General features: G+C 38.5%; 1 protein-coding gene across 1 annotated transcript; it reads right to left on the bottom strand.

The window, feature by feature from the left end:
• Positions 1-17,919: 17,919 nt before the first annotated feature.
• On the bottom strand, positions 17,920-18,709 carry LOC122301655 (protein PELPK2). The gene has a single exon (XM_043113054.1). The coding sequence runs from the start codon at positions 18,612-18,614 to the stop codon at positions 18,120-18,122; it is 495 nt and encodes a 164-aa protein (XP_042968988.1). The 5' UTR covers positions 18,615-18,709; the 3' UTR covers positions 17,920-18,119.
• Positions 18,710-19,276: the final 567 nt, after the last annotated feature.

Raw genomic sequence — 19,276 nt, 5'->3', positions numbered from 1 at the left:
TCAGCAACATTCTACACGGGTCTTTGAACCTCTTTATACATGATGAACAAAAAATAACAAAAAGAAAAAAGAAAAACTTTTCATCCTTCAATTAACATGCGTTTTACAATTTACAACATCACTTTTTCTTACCTATGTTTCATCCATCTTGATGTTCAAAATAAATAATGATGTTTTTTGTCACTTTCTTATAATTGGAGGTGTACGTATTATATTACTTTTGATTCATTTAGAGCGTAAAGTTTAAAATAGTTATTAGTTGAGAAGTGGAGAGTATTTTCTGAAAAAATTGTCAATAGAGATTACCATACATTTTTAGTTTTTACACACTAGATATGGATTCCATGCTTCTATATAGCTCGACTCTGTCTCTGTGTCTGTCATATATTGTCGTAGTAGTACTGTTGTTACCTCAAATCAATATCACATGGATTGGCAATGCAGATCGAGGATAGAATCTAGGTTTTGCACCCACATTGACTTTTGTTTTTGTGATCCATTTGGACTCTGTAGTGATACTCATTTTCCCAAATTGTTATAGAAAAGATGGTACATAAAGTAGTACGAAAATTCCAAGCCCACTTAACTCTTGAGCCAATTGATAGCCACCATCTTAGAGGAACGAGAGGAGTGCATAAATTCGATGGGAAGGTAGGGAGAGTTGAGACTAATGAAACACAAAAGAGATCATATTTTCTTAGTCACATGGACGATTACAATGCAATAACACTAATAAATGTTGCTGACATGACCAAATAGCTAGTGTTGACATGAAAATGATAGAAAAAGAAACATCAAAATCTATTGTATAGAAAAATGCAAATGAACCCCTCAAGACTGTGAAAGCTCTCAGTATAATAAGAGAATCAAGTAGGCCTACAACCCAATGCACTGTAGTCACATTTGGGGCCGACCCAATCTGACCCGGAAACCAGCTGAAATGAAAATGACCTGATCCGACCCGACATGTTTCAGGCTGGGCCACCACCTTCTAGAATCGAACACTGCATTTCACAGTTTCACCACTTTCCTTTTCCCTTTTTTCTTCTCTAAGCACTGACACCCCATCACCACCAATACCAACAACAATGGAAGAAGAATCTATGGAACACTCGGAGAGCCAAATTCTAAATCCTTTGGGCTCACGCACAACACCAGCAACTTTACCAATGATAGCAAATATACTGATGAGAGCAGGAAATTTGGCCGAAGCCTATTCAAGAGAGCAGAAAAGGTCCTCCTGTGCCTTGGAATGCTTCTCCATCTTAGGCGGCATCTTTTCTCATTGTAGTCTCCAAATAGGCGTAGCATTGAAGAAGTGAAGCAACGCAACGCAAGAGATAAGAGTAAGCGAACCAGGTAGAGAGTTTTTAGTTTAGAAATTAAACCCATCCACCTTTAGGCAGATCCCACTTCCATTGTCGTTGGTTCTTTAGATCCCACTTCCGTCATTCTCGCTACCATCAAAAGTTTTTGAATCTTCATATCTCCAAATCTCCAGATCTTCAAATCAAGTCGATGTTGTCTTTTAATCCAAAGAAAATCGAGAGGGGAGTACGGGCAAGGAGAATGGACGTGATCTTGGAGCAATGATCATGGGGAGAGAGAGAGAGAGAGAGAGAGAGAGAGATTAGGATTTTTTCTCCTCGTGGGAAGAAAGACTGAGAGTGTGGAATGGCGAGGGAGAATGTGATGGAGAAGGGTGACAATGGCTAGGGTTTTGCAGTGGGAGAAGATGAGGCAAAGGAATATCGGTTTGCACGAGTTCGACGGGCTGCATCTAACTCAACCCGCTATGTAATTGTCTACCCGATGAACCCGTCTTTGACGGGTTGTGTGGGTCGGGTTATTCGGGTGGGCCAGGCCCAAGCCATTTATGCACAGGCCTAGAATCAAGTTCTAACATAATCCAAAAGAACATGAGTACTAGTGCAAACAAATTATATAGAGGAATGAAGAATGGAAATGTGGCATCTTAAGAACTAGTGTTTGATTTGAAGGTGGTGGGGAGAGGAAGGGAATTGTCAAGGTAGTAGTTGGAATGGAGGGGATTGAAGGTATTGTGTTTGGAATGGTGGGCATTGGAATAGCTTGCAGTGGAGGTAGTGCCACCATGGGGACGGTGGGCATTGGAATAGCTTGCGGTGGAGGTAGTGCCACCATGGGGACGGTCGGCATTGTTGGCAGTGTTGGGAATTGGGTGCTTAGCAGTAGCAGCAACATGGGCTTTGGAAGAGTTAGCTGTGTTGGCAATGGGTTCGTCGGCAATGTGGGCTTTGGAAGAGTAGGTTGAGTCGGCAAAGTAGGCAATGGCATACTAGGCAGTGGTGGCAATGTGGCTTTAGGCAGCGTTGGCACAGAGGGCAGTGCAGGCAAGGTCACCTTGGGCGAAGATGGTATTGTAGGCAGTGCCAATGCTAAGCAACACTTAAGAGCACTCTGATTAGAATAGGTAAAGGCAAAGTCATTATTTGGCTAATATCACATGTTTTACCTTTTGCGTATTCTATTCATTTTCATATTGGATTAACTAGATACTCTTTATATAATAATAAAATATTAATATTTTTTATCAATTTTTTTTTTTATCTAATAACAATGCACGAAGACTTCATTTTTCATCAAATCCCTTGCTATCAATACAAGCAACGTCCCTGGCCACTTTTTAAAATTTTTCGATTATTATTATTGTTTTCCATTGATTTTTAATTTTAGTTATATAAATGTTAAATTTTCAGGTTTCAATTTATTTTTTATTTGTAATTTTAAATTATTTTAGGTTTTATATTATTTTATTTGTAGATCTTCATATTTTTGTTATTGTTCTTTGACATGTAACATGCCAAGTCAAATTTTGTTATATTATTGAACTAAAATATGGCAGATGGCATTGTCAATAAGTACTGCTAGCTTCTGCACCTAACCCAAAATTATTCGTAGTAACACGAGAAATTTCTCCCTTGAAGTTTTTCCCTTGTTGAGATCATCGTCCTTATTTTTTCCCTCAATATATATGTAGTCTTTCATCAAATCTTCCAACTTTTTGCATAATTATATATATATATATATATATATGCTTCATTTGTTTTTAGGTGAATAAAACTATAATGATGGATAAAATTTAGAGTCCATTTAGATATTTAGAATATTTATGAATACTAGTGAAATAATTTATTAATAGTAAAAAAAAATAGTATAAGAATAACAGTACTGAATAATGATGAAATAGTTTGAGAATATTTGAAAACAATTACGTTCTCAATGGTAGTCTAGTAGATGATAGAAACTCATAAACAACATTTCTTTTTGTTCATAGACAAGATCAAATCATTTGCATTTTACATCTGAAACAATCAAAACTAAAGCAAACCGCCATCAAACCACAAAAAGTTAATAATGGGTAGCTTTTGTTGTGCCTACGTCCTGTCCAAAAATCACACAAAATAATTTTAAAGTGTTTCAGCAAATTGCTTACGTCCACTGGAGCCTCTTTTATAGAATTTGTACGAGATTTACAAAACACTCTACAAATTCTATTTCTCTCTCACGTCCATCTTTCTCTCTTCACCCACTGCACATTTTGTACCTGAGCTCTCTCCCATTTGTAGGAAAGAGCAGCCCACCGTTTGCAGTTTCTTCTAACTTGGAAGAGAGTGGGTGGCCTAACAATGGTGGGTGGTGGTGGGTGGTGGTGTGTGAGCATGGAGTTGGTGGCTGCAAACCCAAACCCATTTCACACTTAGGGGGTTTATTCAACAATCACCCCCTCCACCCAAGTGTGTCATACTATGATGCTTACAAACTGATTTATTTTTCAAATGAATGCACCCCATTCTTTAACATGAGAGACTTCCGTTGTTGAATGCGCTTCAATGCACCCGAGGGTGCTTAGCAGTGTTCAATACTGATCAAGTCCAAACAGTGTTGGAACTTATTCCCTGTGACGACCTTCGTCAACATATCTGCTGGATTATCTTTAGTGCCAATCTTCTGAAGTTTGATGTCATCTTCTTCTAATATTTCAAGTACAAAGTGAAATCGGACATCTATATGTTTTGTTCAAGAGTGATATACTTGATTCTTGGCCAAATGAATTGCACTCTGACTGTCACAGTAAACGGTAACCTCTTGTTGTTTAAAGCCCAAATCTGTTACCAATCCCTGTAACCAAATAGCTTCTTTCACGGCTTCTGTTACAGCCATGTATTCAGCCTCAGTTGATGATAGTGCAATTGTTGACTGCAAAGTTGATCGCCAACTAACTGGTCCTCTAGCCATAGTGAACACATAACTAGTTGTCGATCGGCGTTTGTCAAGATCACCTGCATAGTCTGAGTCAACATATCCAGTTACTAGACTATCTTCACTCTTCTTGAACCTCAAACCAACATCTACGGTCTTTGAAATATACCGTAGAATCCACTTAGCCGCATGCCAATGATCCTTTCCAAGATTATGCATATAGCGACTAACTAAGCTAACGGCCTGGGAGATATCAGGTCATATACACACCATGGCATACATTAAGCTTCCAACAACACATGCATATGGGACATTCCTCATGTAGTCCCACTCTTCATCGGTTTTAGGAGACTGCAATGTATTGAGCTTGAAATATGGGGCCATAGGAGTACTCACCGGCTTCGTCTTCGAGTCGATGTTGAATCGTTGTAGTATTCTCTTCAGATACTGCTTCTGAGTAAGGTGAACTGTACCTTTCACCCTATCTCTGCCGATCTCCATCCCCAGTATTCTTCGTACTTCTTCCAGATCTTTCATTTCAAACTCATTACTTAACTGAGTTTTTAAGAGATTTATCTCCCCCTTGCTATTATATGCAATTAACATATCATCTACATATAAAAGCAAATAAATGAAAGATCCATTTGCAAGTTTTCTAAAATATACACAATGATCGTATTGGCAACGAGTGTATTTCAGATCCAACATAAAGCGGTCGAAACGCTTGTACCATTGCCGAGGTGACTGCTTCAAGCCATAGAGAGACTTTTTCAGACTGCATACCCAATTCTCTTTGCCAGCTTCTTTGAATCCTTCTGGTTGAGACAGATAAATCTCCTCTTCCAGATCACCATGTAAGAAAGCTGTCTTTACATCAAGCTGTGCTAACTCAAGATCATATTGTGCAACCAAAGCTAACAATATCCGAATGGATGAATGCTTCACAACAAGAGAAAATACTTCACTGTAGTCAATTCCCTCTGTCTGAGCGTAGCCCTTGGCTACCAACCTAGCTTTGTATCGCACTCCATTTTTAGCAGCTTGATCATCTTTCTGATTGAAGATCCACTTACAACCAACTGTCTTCTTTCCTTTTGGAAGCGGCACAAGCTCCCAAGTCTGGTTCTGGTCAAGAGACTGCATCTCTTTATTCATCGCCTTTGTCCATTCAACTTGTTCACTAGATTGTACGGCTTCTCTGTAAGTGGTTGGGATCTCACCCCCTTCAGCTGGTAATGCATATGTCACCTAGTCTGCGTAACGTGTCGGTACACGTTTCTCTCGTCTCGGTCTGTTGGTTGCTATTGACTCGGGTTGACTTGGAGGTACTGTGACTGGATTATCAACCTCATCTTGTCCATGCTTTCCCAATTTCTTTGAAATAAACTTCACACTCTGTGAATCATCTGATATTTCACTATCACTGCTGCCTTCACTGGAATCTTTATGCTTATGTGACTTAAGCATCTCAGATTCGTTGAATGTAACATCTCTACTGATGATTACCTTTTTGGACTCTACACACCAGAGTCTATACCCTTTTACACCAGTACTAAAGCCCAAGAATTTTACTTTCTTGGCTCTAAGATCAAGCTTACTTTCTTTAGCATGATAGTAAGCAGAACATCCGAAAATGTGTAAAAAGTCATAATCAGTAGCATGTTTACCTCTCCACATTTCAATGGGTGTCTTTCCGTCATTGGCAGCTGCGGGTAGTCGGTTGATGAGGTAGCAGGCATATGTCACAGCTTCAGCCCAAAATTGTTTACTGAATCCAGCTTTCAGCAATATACATCGCACTTTCTCTAATAAAGTACGATTCATTCGTTTTGTCACACCGTTCTGCTGCGGTGTACCTCGTGCCGTGAAGTGTCTGACAATTCCCTCTCTCCAGCATACTTCCATGAAGGGGTCTGAAGTGTACTCACCTCCATTATCATATCTGAGCCGCTTGATCTTCCTGCCGGTCTGAGTCTCAACCATTTTCTTCCAATCAAAGAAGATTTTCATCACTTCATCTTTATTCTTCATCGTATACACCCACACACGTCGAGAATAATCATCAACAAAAGTTACAAACCAATGTTTACCTCCCAAAGATGCATTTTGGGTAGGTCCCCAAACATCGGAGTGCACATAGTCAAGAATTTCCTGTGTATTGTGTATTGCGGTTCCAAACTTGATCTGCCTCTGCTTCCCCAATACACAGTGCTCACAGAAAGACAGTTTACCTGTCTTGACACCTTTGAGTAAGCCTTGCTTCACCAGTGTTTGCAAAACTTTTTCTCCTACGTGTCCCATATGCATATGCCAAAGACTGATAGTGTCGTCATCAGTCTCATCTAGCTTCTCACAGCCTGTGGAAGCTCTTCCATCAACAGTACTTCCTTGCAAGAAGTACAAGTTTCCTCGCCTCAAGCCCTTCATTGCCACCTGAACTCCCATTAGTACTTTGAGAGTTCCGTCTTCAATGGCGATTCTGAATCTCTTTGAATCCAGAGATCCCAGTGAGATGAGATTCTTCCGCAAGTCCGGAACATACCGAACTTCTGTCAGAGTCTTGACGCTACCATCATGCAGTTTTAACCGAATGCTACCTATTCCTTGAGTCTTACAAGCACTATCATTGCCCATAAGTACTGCTCCACCATCAATTTTTATGAAGTCAGTAAACCAGTCCCGATTGGGACACATATGATAGGTACATCCGGAATCCATAATCCATTCATCGGAATGACAAATGGATGATGAACTTGCCAAGGCAAAATCTGACTCGTCATCTCTGTCCACGACATTGGCTGTGGAGGGTTGATTTTGCTATTGTTCCTTTCGGTTTGGACAATCCTTCCTCCAGTGTCCTTTGTTGTGACAAAAGGAACACTCGTCTCTGGCGAGTTTTCTGCCGACTGATGAACCACGTGATGTAGCTCAGGTTTTCGAATGAAAACCTTTCCTCCTTCCGGGATACCTTGACTGTGGTCTCCCCCTTGCTGTTAGCGCTTCACTTGATGTATCTTGTTATACTTGTTTATCTTTTCTCTGGTACTCATTGCTAATTAAAGAGCTAGATACATCTTCAAAACTAATATTTTCCTTCCCAGACAATAGAGTAGTAATTAAATGCTCATATGTATCAGGCAAGGAATTTAACAGTAGTAAAGCCTTATCTTCATCTTCGATTTTAACATCCAAGTTTAACAAATCAGCAAGAATTTGATTATAATTATTCAGATGTTCAGGCATTGAAATACCTTCACGAAATTGGAATCTGAAGAGCTTCTTCTTCAAGTGCAAACGACTCTCAATACTCGTCTTTATGAACTTATCCTCCAATTTCTGCCAAAGTACCCTAGCATCTGTCTCTCTCATGACAAAATACTTTTGTTCTTTGGTAAGGCATAATCGGATTGTACTACAAGCTTAAGTATTAAGCTTCTTCCAACCCTGATCAGCCATATTATCTGGCTTTCCCCCCAACGCAATATCCAACTCTTGTTGGATCAAAACGTCCATGACTTCACACTGCCCCATGCCGAAGTTGCTTGTTCCATCGAACTTCTCAACTTCAAACTTGGCATTTGACACAGTGGACCGACGTCCTGAGCTACTGGCATGTTCAGAGCTCCTGTCTCTTCCAGATCCTTTCATTTGAATTTAAAAAATTTAGACTCAAAATTTCAAAATTCTAACCGTACGGATGAGTCCGGAACGATCCAAATAGTAGGAAAGCACTATTTGATTGCTGAAATCAAACTCCGAATGGCTTAGATCAAGCCGAAAATGGATCTAAAAAATGGACGGTTTTGATCTGTCTAGCGCGTGGGAGCGTGGATTACACGCGCGTCACAGTGCCAGTGGGTGGTGACTGGGCGCGTGGATTACACGCGCTACAGCACTGTGTGCGCATGGGGGAGAGTGTGGCGGGTGTAGTACACGCGCTGAACCTCTGTAGGGCGCGTGGGAGCGTGTCCTTCACGCGTCTTCAACCTCTGGAGCGAGTGGAGGCACGTGGGCGTGTGTGGATCAGTCGTCTTCAACCTCCGATGCGCGTGGGGGCGCGTGAATTACAACAGATGCACGCGCTGACCTTCTAGGGGAGCGTGTGGGCTCCTCCGACCTCCGTTTTCGATTCTGTTTGCTGCAACGGATTCGTCTCGACGCGAGGAACACCCTGGAGTTGTCAAAAATTTATTTTGAGCAACTTGAATTTTCAGACAGCTCGAACCAGAGCTCTGATACCAATTGTTGTGCTTACGTCCTGTCCAAAAATCATACAAAATAATTTTAAAGTGGTTCAGCAAATTGCTTACGTCTACTGGAGCCTCTTTTCTAGAATTTGTACGGAATTTACAAAACACTCTACAAATTCTATTTCTCTCTCAGGTCCATCTTTCTCTCTTTACCCACTGCCCATTTTGCATCTGAGCTCCCTCCTATTTATAGGAAAGAGCAGCCCACCATTTGTAGTTTCTTCTGACTTGGGAGAGGGTGGGTGGCCTAACAATGGTGGGTGGTGGTGGGTGAGCATGGAGTTGGTGGCTGCAAACCCAAACCCATCTCACACTTGGGGGGTTTATTCAACAGCTTCATATTAAGAATATCCAACCGTCAAGAATGTGCGATATCACTTTTTCTTATCCACTTTTCATTCATCTTAACGGTCAAAATAGATAATGATGTTTTTGTATGCTTTTTATAATATCATAGTACAATGAATAATTGGTACTTTTGGTAGTTCGGAGTTCAAAGTGTAAAATACCTGTTAGTATATATGGAGATCAGTATTTATATATATTCTGAAATAATTTTTACCCAAGCTTGCTAGTAGCAATGAGTGCATTTTTTTTTTTTTTTTTTTGAGAAATGATTATAGAAAAGACAGTGCATGATAAGGTCTAATAGAAGTCCAAGCGCATGCACTTAACTCTTAATTAAGGTAAGATAGGGACTCGATTATCAGAGGAAATAGAGTTGAGACTAAAAAACAAAAAAGATATCATATATTGAATACTCATAAGGTCGGTTACAATATAATAACAAACACAAGCGTCCCTGACATAACCAATTAAGAATGGCTCGAAAACTATAGAAATGAAACATCATATTCTCTTATAAAGACAAATGCAAATGAACCCCTCACGACTGTGAAAACTCTCAATATAAGAAGAGATACAGGTTCTAACATAATCCAGAATAGCTCAAGTAATGCGCAAAGAAACATCCAAACTCAAGTAGTGAAGCACGAACATGAGGCATCTCAAGAACCGGTGTTTAATTTGATGGTGGTGGGGGGAGGAAAGGAATTTTTGGGATTGTAGTTGGAATGGAGGGGATTGAAGGGATTGTGGTTGGAATGGTGGGCAACGGAAAAGCTGGCATCGGAGGTAGTGCCACGTTGGGGATCATGGGCATTGTTGGCAGTGTTGGGAGTTGGGTGCTTGGCAGCGGCGGCAAGGTGGACTTTGGAAGAGTTGGTTGAATTGGCAGTGTTGGCAAGGGGTTTGTAGGCAATGGTGGCAATGTAGGCATAGGAAGATTTGGTTGAGTCGGTAAAGTAGGCAATGGCGTGCTAGGCAGTGGAGGCAAGGTTGCCGTGGGCAGGGACGGGATTGTAGGCAGTGTCAATGCTGGGGGCGGAGCTGCTGGTGTATCCAAGAGGTGACGAGCTGCTAGACTCATCTCGGTGCTTGAGAATAGCAATGCCATGATCATAGACGGAAGGAAACAATACTTGGAAAAAGCCATGATTTAAACACTTGGAGAAGAATGTTTTGTGAGGTGTTTCACTTCTGGTATGATCTGCTAGTTGTGTTGATTGAAGATGACATGCACCCGGTGGTATTTATAGAGCCCTAATTTTGCTTGAGGAATACAAGGAACTAATATGAGACGTTTGATGAGATGTTGTTAGAGGAAGTGTGAAGAAACATTAGTTCGCTCACCTTCCAAACTAAGAGAAATAGGATGTTCCAAAAAAAACTGCTAACGAAATGGTCATGACTCATTGCGATTCGTCAATGAGTTATTGTTTAATGAATTTGGAAGCAAAAGGCACGTAGTGGGGTCGAAAAGGTGGCCCACTTGTCCAACCTATGATTTGACTTCTAGGGACAGTTTGATTAATGCTGTAATTTAGTTGGAGTCTGAAAGATAAGTAGTAATCGCAATGGGTTTAAAGCTAGAAAGTTGGAAGCAAAAGGCACGAAGTGGGGTCGAAAAGGCAGCCCACTTGTCCAACCTATGATTTGACTTCTAGGGACAGTTTGATTAATGCTGTAATTTAGTTGGAGTCTGAAAGATAAAGTACTAATCGCAATGGGTTTAGCTAGAAATTTGTGTGTGGTTTCTGATGGGTTTAAAGAACGTAATTTCCAATAAATCTTATATAAATATAGTATAGGTTTTTTGAAAAAGAGTGAGATTTATTATTAAATAAATATTTTTTTTATATAAATTTTATATTTATTCACTTTTTTTAAAATGATTACGTAATATTTATACAATCACAAATACTACATCTATCATTTCTCTTAATTTTAATGCAATCTTGACATGGAGACCAACTCTAGATATGTAGGAAAATGGGCCCTTTATGCCTTTGTACGGCAGTCTTATGAGAAAATTCTTTAATTAGCTCTTCAAACCATCACTATAATAAGCCATATCATATTATAGAAAGTTATTCTACTCACTTGAAATTTATCCCTTGTTAAGATCTAATGACATCTTGTCAAAATTAATTAAAAGATAAATGAAATTATAGAATGTTAATAGTTGAAATTTAAGTAAATGACCATGTTGCCATTGTAGTAATTTGTAAATTTGTGATGGTATTTCAAACGACAAGTATTAATATTTATTTGAGGGAAGAAAGTGCAATTCTTTCTTTCTTTCTCCTTAGATTCCAATAGTATTACATACCTTTCTTTCGTAAAAAATCAAAGATAAACTCCTTCATGACACTTTCATAAAAAAGAATAGTACATGAATACAAAACAGTACATGACACTTCATCCATTTGAGGGACTTTCTAGTAGATTATTTACAACAGAATCTTTGTTGATAAGTGCTGAATGTGAGGCCAGCAACTAGAAGTCTGGCGTAGTGTTGTTGCCACGATTGAAATGATCATCATGATCCTACTGCTTCAAGGTGGTGGCATAACAACACGACTGAAATGATCATCATGATCATGCTGCTTCAAGGTGGTGGCATATTATGGTGCATGTTGCTCTAATACACCCCCCCCCCCCAAAAAAAAACGGGAAGATGGAGAATATATATTTGCTATTCCCATCTTGGAGAGGTGTGAGTAGAGAATATGAGATGGCAAGGACTTGGTAAATATATTAGCCAGTTGTGAATGAGTTGGAATATGAGCAATTTTGATACTGCCTTCAAGAATTTTGTCTCGGATTAGATGACAGTCCACTTCAATATATTTGGTTCTTTCATGAAAAACATGGTTAGCTACTATGTGAATTGCAGCTTGATTATCACAATACAATCAATTGCCTGTGGATGAGCAGTAGACAGGTTAGAGAATAGCTATTTGAGCCAAGTGAACTCTGTTGAAATGGAGGCTATGGCTCGATATTCTTCCTCAGCAAAGGATCAAGATACAACAGTTTGTTTATTTATTTATTTATATGAAATGAGAGAGTGGTCCAAGAAAATACAATCACCAGTGACAGATTTTCTTGTGTTTGGACATGAGGCCTAGTTAGAATCACAATAGCCTTTGAGGTGAATTGGAAATGTTGAAGATAGGAGGATACCTTGACCAAGAGCATTTTTAATGTATCTGAGAATTTTGTGGATAACAGTAAGTTGAGGGGAAGAGGGATGGTCTAAAAATTGACTAAGAACATGAGTAAGGTAACTAATGTTTGGTCTGGTTATGGTGAGATATAACAGTTTGCCTATAAGGCACCTATAAATAGTAGGATCAAGTAGAGGGGAACCAGAAGATCTGCTAAGTTTGTGATTTTGGTCCATGGGAATTTTTAATGGTTTGGAAGCTAGATGTCCAAAGTTTGAAAGAATGTCTAGAGCGTATTTTCTTTGGCAAAGATGAATACCAGATGGTGATCTAGCAACTTCAATGCCTAGAAAATACCTTAAAGAACCAAGGTCTTAGATTTTAAAATGGTGATTCAGAAAAGCTTTGAGAACAGATAGAATGAATGGAATTGCTAGCCATTACATGTCATATACATAGACTAAAAGGGTTGTGAATGTGTCAGCATTGGTGCAAGTAAAGAGGCTATAATAAGCTTTTGATTAAGTGAATCCAAATTGAATGAGAGATTGAGAAAATTTATCATACCATTGGCATGAGGCTTGTTTAAGGCCATAGAGACTTTTGAGCAGTTTGCAAACTTGAGTGGGAGAACCTTTGCTATAGCCAAGAGGTCTCTTCACGTAAATTTTTTCATAGAGGTCACAATGGAGGAAGGTATTGTTGACATCAAATTGTTGAAAATGTCATCCATGAATAGCTGCTAAGGCAAGAAGGGATCTTACAGTGATCATTTTGACAACTTGTGAAAATGTCTTGTGGTAGTCTATTCCCTCCTTTTGAGTGAAACCTCTAGCAACCAACCTAGCCTTCTTCCTATCGACAGTACCAATTGAGTGGTATTTTGTTTTGTAAACATATTTACAATCAATGAGAATTTTTCTAGGGGGTAAATCAGTGAGGACCCATGTGTTGTTTAATTCTAAAACTACAATCTCAATCTCCATTGCCTTACACCAGTCAGTGTCCAGTATAGCTTGTTTATAAGTGTTAGGATCAATGTGTGAAGAAATTGTGGCGGAAAAAAAAAAAAAAAGGAGAGAGAGAATAATTTGGTGACAAGTGATCATAAGAAATTGATGAAGATAAAGGGAATGGTATACCTGAACAGGAAGATGATGGAGCCCAAAATTGATTAGGTGAAATAGAAGAAATGTGTTGGCAGTGGAAGTCTTGAAGATATTGTGGTGCTCTTCTTGTTCTTGTTGATCTTCTAAGAGCAGGTTGAGGAGAAAAGTCTGAACATGATGATAGATTGGGAGGTGATGCGGGAAGAATGGGTTCAGAGGGTAAAGTTTGTAAGGGAGAGGATGAAGAGAAGGAGGGCATGGAACGGTTGGTAAGTTGTGGAGGAGTCAAAGGAGAATGAGTAAGCAGAATGTGAGGGGAAGGGGAAGAAGGAAAATTATTAAAAACAGGCAAAAGGGCAGTAGCTGCAGGAAGGGTTTGATGATGAAAAGGAAAAATATTCTCATAAAAGGTGACATCTCTTGAAATGAAAACTGCATTAGTGTCAAGGTCAATGAGTTTATATCCTTTGATTCCTAAAGGATACCCAAGGAAAATGCATTTCCTACCTCGAGGGTCAAACTTTTTACTGTTTTGAGATAGAGTTGAGGCAAAACATAAGCAACCTAAAATTCTCATGTGGGAATAAGTGGGAGGGTTGCTAAACAAGAGCTCGAAAGGAGTTTTGTTTTAGAGTACTGGACTAGGTACACTATTGATAATGTATGTTGCAGTAAGAATGCAATCATTCCAGTATTTTTGTGGAAGATTTGATTGAATTTTAAGGGCTCGAGCAATATTCAAGAGATGTTGATGCTTTCTCTCGGTTATGCCATTTTGTTGTGGGGTTTCCACACAAGTTTTATGGTGATACATTTTTTATTGAAAAAATCTGTCATTTGAAATTCAAGTCCATTGTCACTTTTGAGGATTTGAACTTTAGTGTGGAACTGAGTTTCTACTAACTTGCAGAAAGCTTCTATACAAGTTCTAGTATTTGATTTAGACTTAAGCAAATAGATCTAAGTATTTCTTGAGAAGTCATCTACAATGGTTAAGAAGTACTTGAAACCATCATAAGTTGTACTAGAGTTGGGTCCCCAGATGTCACAGTGTATGAGCTCAAATATTTTCTTGCTTTTATGAGTGTTAATGGGAAAAGGAAGTTTGAAACACAATGGGACAAATAAGACAAAGTTGATCACTAGAAATTAAACAGAAGTGATTTTTGATAGAAGGATCTTAAATGACATGTAAGTTTGAAATGGGTGTGTGGCCCATTCTACAATGCCAAAGATCAGAAATGGAATCAACAGATTTAAAAGTATTAGAAATAGAAAAACTTTTAGGCAAAGAAACAAAAATTTGATGAAGAAGAGCTGGTGGTGAAACTTCAGCATTAACCAAGTGATAAAAGCCATTATTCATCTCACCCATACCAATCGTGGTCCATGACAAAAAGTTCTGTATAAAGCAATTTTGTGAAAAGAATATGAAGCAGCAAGAAAGAGAATTAGTCAATTGTTTTGCTGAGATTAAATTGAAAGAGAAAGATGAAACACAGAGCACATTGTGCAGAACTAAAGTGTTAGTGATTTTGACAATGCCTATATGGGAAACAGCTGCAGTGCTACCATTGGGAAGTCTTGCCACAAAAGAAACATGTGAAGTAATGGCTGAGAAAAAAGAGGTGCTACAAATCATATGGTCTGTAGCACCAGTGTCAATAATCCAAGATGTTTTTGGTGCAGTGTTGTGTGCTTAGGTAGATGAAGTGAGACAGAAGTGTATACCATTTATGAGAGAAGAGGAAGTACGATTTGTTTGAACATTATTAACCAAGTGATTGGCAATGGAAACCTCCTTTGACGGCAATAGAGACAATAGTTGTTGATATTGGTCCTTTGTGAATGTCATTTTCTCATCTGTAAAAGCTATTGGTTCAACTGAGGTGAGATTAGCGGATGAAAAACCAAGAGGATTATGCTTGACATGGAATTTATTTCTAAGTGGGTATCTGTGAAGTTTATAGCATTTTTCTGCCAAATGACCTGTCAAATGACAATGAGTGCAAAGAGGAGGTTGTGCATTACCTGCTTTGAAGCAATTTTTAAGAGTATGGTATTGAATTTTGCAATATGTGCAAAATGGTCTATCATGTTTTTGTTGATTGGATGCTCTGTATGGTGGTTTAGATGGGTTGGATGGTTGCTTAATAGCAAGTGCCATGGAATCAAGAGAAGACAGTCTTGAAATCATGAGGTTCTGCATTTCTTGCTATTGAATCATTGAAAGAATTTTGATGAGAGGAGGTAATGGGTCAAACAATATGATTTGGTAACGAGTGACATGGTAAGAGTCATTAAAACCCATGAGAAACTGTATGACACAATCTCTTTGATATCTATAAAAAAAGAACAATGAGCTTACCACAGGTACAATCAGGTAAAGGGTCATATATGGTGAGTTCATCCCATAGAGTTTTCAGTTTGCCAAAATAAAGATTGACAGAATCATGATCCTATTGTAATCCTGTCAAGGCTTTTTTTAATGGAAAAAATTCGGTGGCCATTCTCCTATGTAAATCTATCTTTGAGTTCAGTCCAAAGTTGTCTAGCATCATCAACAAGTGCAATGCTAGATTTCAGAGTTAGATTGATTGGATTTTGAAGCCATGACACAATAAGATCATTGCATCGATTCCATGCATCAAATAGAGTGTCAGTGGGAGTTTTTGGTTTTAACAAAGTGCCATTGATAAAACCAAGTTTGTTTCTGGCTCAACAAGTTGTGTAATTTTTGTGATAAAAGGGTTAGGAACCAAAGGAAGAGAAGGATTGTCCCTATGGTCAAGTCTGTAGGGGTTGAGAATGTTTGTAAAATTTATAAATAAGGATCTGGTGGAATTGGTGAAGTTGGAGGAATTAGTAGCCATGGAAGAAAAATTTCACTCTTCAAGTTCTTGATACCATGTAAGAAAAAGAAAAAGAAGAGTAGAGTTGATGAAAAAGAAATCAACTTTTCATTCAATATGTGATAAACTTTACAAACTATGCTATCTATATATAGCAAAAGGTATAGCCAGCTAACATACTAGAGAATAAAAGAATGTTTGTACAATTTATTGACTCTGAAAATACAAAATAGTACTTGACACTTCATTCATTTGAGGGACTTTCTAGTAAATTACTTAGACTGGAATCTTTGATAATAAGTGCTAAATGTGAGGGCAATAGCTACAAGTCTGGTGCAGTGTTGTTGCCACGACTGAAATGATCATCATAATCCTGCTGCTTCTAGGTGGTGGCATATTGTGGTGCATGTTAATGCTCCAATAAGGTGATCTCAAATGATCAGTAGATGGTATTGAGATTATTTCACTTACTAAACATAGCCTAACTTTTTATGTTTTTTAATAGAACCAAAATGGTAGAATAAACTTAAGAATGGGAATGAATATCAAACTATTAGGCCTCATTTGATTATAAATATGAGATGAGATGAAAAATTTATGAATGATATTAAAATAGTTTGTGAATAGTAATGAAATGATTTGAGTTAAGATGTTTTATGGGGTTTTGAAAAATAAGAGAGAAAAAGTTAAATAAAAATATTATAAAGTTAAAATATTATTAGAAAATAATTTTTTGATATAATTTTTATTTTGTGATTTAAAAAAGTTGAATTGATTTTTGTATTTTGTTTGGAAGTTTGGAAAAATTGTAATTATTAGGTAATCATCACATTAAAAAGTTAAAAATTTGAAAATTTGAAATTGAAAAGTATTTGTATTTGAATGTATTTGAATGTTGAAATGAAAACAAACGGGGCTTAGTCTATCAAGTTCTTACTTCTGTTTGATGTAATTGTTATACCACCTTTTCCTTTCATTTAACCCTCTGGTAATATCATTGCTTTGAAATTGTTGATGTAGAATATGCATTGATGGTGCATTCGTGTGACAAAACCTAATTTTATTTGAGTCGTACTTTTCTAAATTTAAGTCACAAGACAAAATTAGAAAATTACATGAATAAAATACGAAGAAAAATCACCATAAAGATTGTTCTGAACAACCGCTTGGGTGGATATCATACAGAGTTGGCTGGGCTTCAGCTCATTAATGGCTCAAGGGGAACTCGACCAGAGAGTTTACTCAACATCCTGCTTGATAAGCGCTTGAGCGAACTTCATATCAGAGTTTACTCGGTTGTTCTAGTGATAGAGAGCAAAATCTAAGTAGTCAAAGCATCCGATGTGCGAGCGACAATGGCTTGAATAAAAAATTAGCAGGTTCAACAAATTAAGTCCGATTTGGACACTTTGCCCTAAATTAACATTACCTATATATACATTATTATACATGAATTTTAGGGTTAAGCGAGAGGCCAAAGCTGCTGATTTCTCATGGTATTCTTGAGAAAAACTATAAGGAGGAGATCCTCCAAGTATTCAAGCCACAATCTCGTCTGATAAATAAACCTCCATCACTTCAAGTTTGTTGAGTCTATTGGTGCGGGCATGTTCATTGGCGAAAAGGATTTTAATTTGGAGCTCCCATGGTTGCAGAGATTGAGTTAACGTTCATGGAGAAACTATAGAAGGCTGGAGGTTCGGTGATTTAGAGCTGCCAAAGTGCATAAATTGAGTGGCTTACTCGTAGTGTTGCAAGCCAGTTACTTTAAAAATCTTGTAAGTGTTTCTAAATTGATTATAACGATTTTTCATTTCCAAATAGTTATTAAAAAGAGAGTACATAAGGCCAAATAAAAATCCCATGCCCACTCAACTTCTGAAGTAAGTTAGGAATCGATTATTAGAGGAAGGAGACGAGTGCATAAATTTCACGAGATGGTGAGATCTGAAACTAACAAAACAAAAAAGATATCGTATATGCAATAGTCATAAGGACGATTACAATATAATAGCACTCACAAGTGTTGCTGACATAACCAAAGAATAACTTGAAAGCTATAGAAATCAAACATCATATTCTCTTATACATAACAACTGGATCAAAGAAACATAAGAACGAAGAATGACAGTGTGGCATCTCAAGGTCCAGAGTCTAGTTTGATGGTGGTGGGGAGAGGAAAGGAATTGTTGGGATTGTCGTTGGAATGTTGGAAGGGATTGTGGTTGGAATGGTGGGCAGTGGAATAGTTGGCATCGGTGCAACCTTGGGGACGGTAGGCATTGTTGGCAGTGTTGGGAGTTGGGTGCTTGGGAGCGGCGGCAATGTGGACTTTGGAAGAGTTGGTTGAGTTGGCAATGGGTTTGTGGGCAATGGTGGCAATGTGGGCTTCGGAAGAGTAGGTTGAGTCGGCAAAGTAGGCAATGGCATGCTAGGTAGTGGTGGCAACGTGGCTTTAGGCAGCGTTGGCACAGAGGGCAGTGGAGGCAAGGTCGCCTTGGGCAGAGATGGGATTGTAGGCAGTGTCAACACTGGGGGTGGAGCAGCTGGTGTATCCAAAAGGTGACGAGCTGCAAGACTCATTCCGGCGCTTGAGAATAGCAATGCCATGATCATGGACAGAATGAAACAATACTTGGAAAAAGCCATGGTTTAAACGCTAGGAGAAGAATGTTTTTAGAGCTGGTTTTTTTTTTTTTTTTTTTTTTTCACTTCTGGTATTGGCCGGCTAGTTGTGTTGATTGAAGAGAACATGCACCCGGTAGTATTTATAGAGTCCAAATTGTGAGGGATCTTGAGGAATAGAAAAGAACTAAAATAATGTGAGTTTGATGAGATGTAGTTGTAGGAAGTGGCCGGGAAAGAAACATTTGTTCGCTCACCTTCCAAACCGAGACAAATTGTAGGTTATAAAACGAAAAAACAAAAAAAATGCTAACTAAACCAGAAAGATGAGTCTTGACACCCACTGAGAAGCCTCAATGAAAACAGACCGACATGGTTGCGACTTATGGAGTTATTGCACGATGTTGGGAGCAAAAGAGACGTATTAGGGTTGAGAAGGTAGCTCAGTTGTCCTACCTATGTTTTGACAATTACTTGTTGGGTTGGGATTGAGTCTTATTAATGTTGCAACGTGGTTGAAGTCGCCTAGAACATAAAGCAGCCTATCAAATTTTTTTAGGTGATTGAATAGAATAAAGTTGGTTCATTCCCAACAAAACACATACGGTCGCCTGAATTGGGTGGCCAAGACTGCATAACTTGAGCAGCGTCGAGAAGTAACGTCACAAACCAATTTGATTAATTTT

The sequence above is a fragment of the Carya illinoinensis genome, chromosome 1, assembly GCF_018687715.1.
Source record: "Carya illinoinensis cultivar Pawnee chromosome 1, C.illinoinensisPawnee_v1, whole genome shotgun sequence".
In the NCBI taxonomy this organism is placed as follows: domain Eukaryota; kingdom Viridiplantae; phylum Streptophyta; class Magnoliopsida; order Fagales; family Juglandaceae; genus Carya; species Carya illinoinensis.
Note: the sequence above shows the minus strand (reverse complement) of the source record. Positions and strands in the feature narration are given on the sequence as shown.

Coding starts and splice junctions, on each gene's coding strand:
- LOC122301655 (XM_043113054.1), bottom strand. CDS start 18,614: ATGGCTTTTTCCAAGTATTGTTTCATTCTGTCCATGATCATGGCATTG.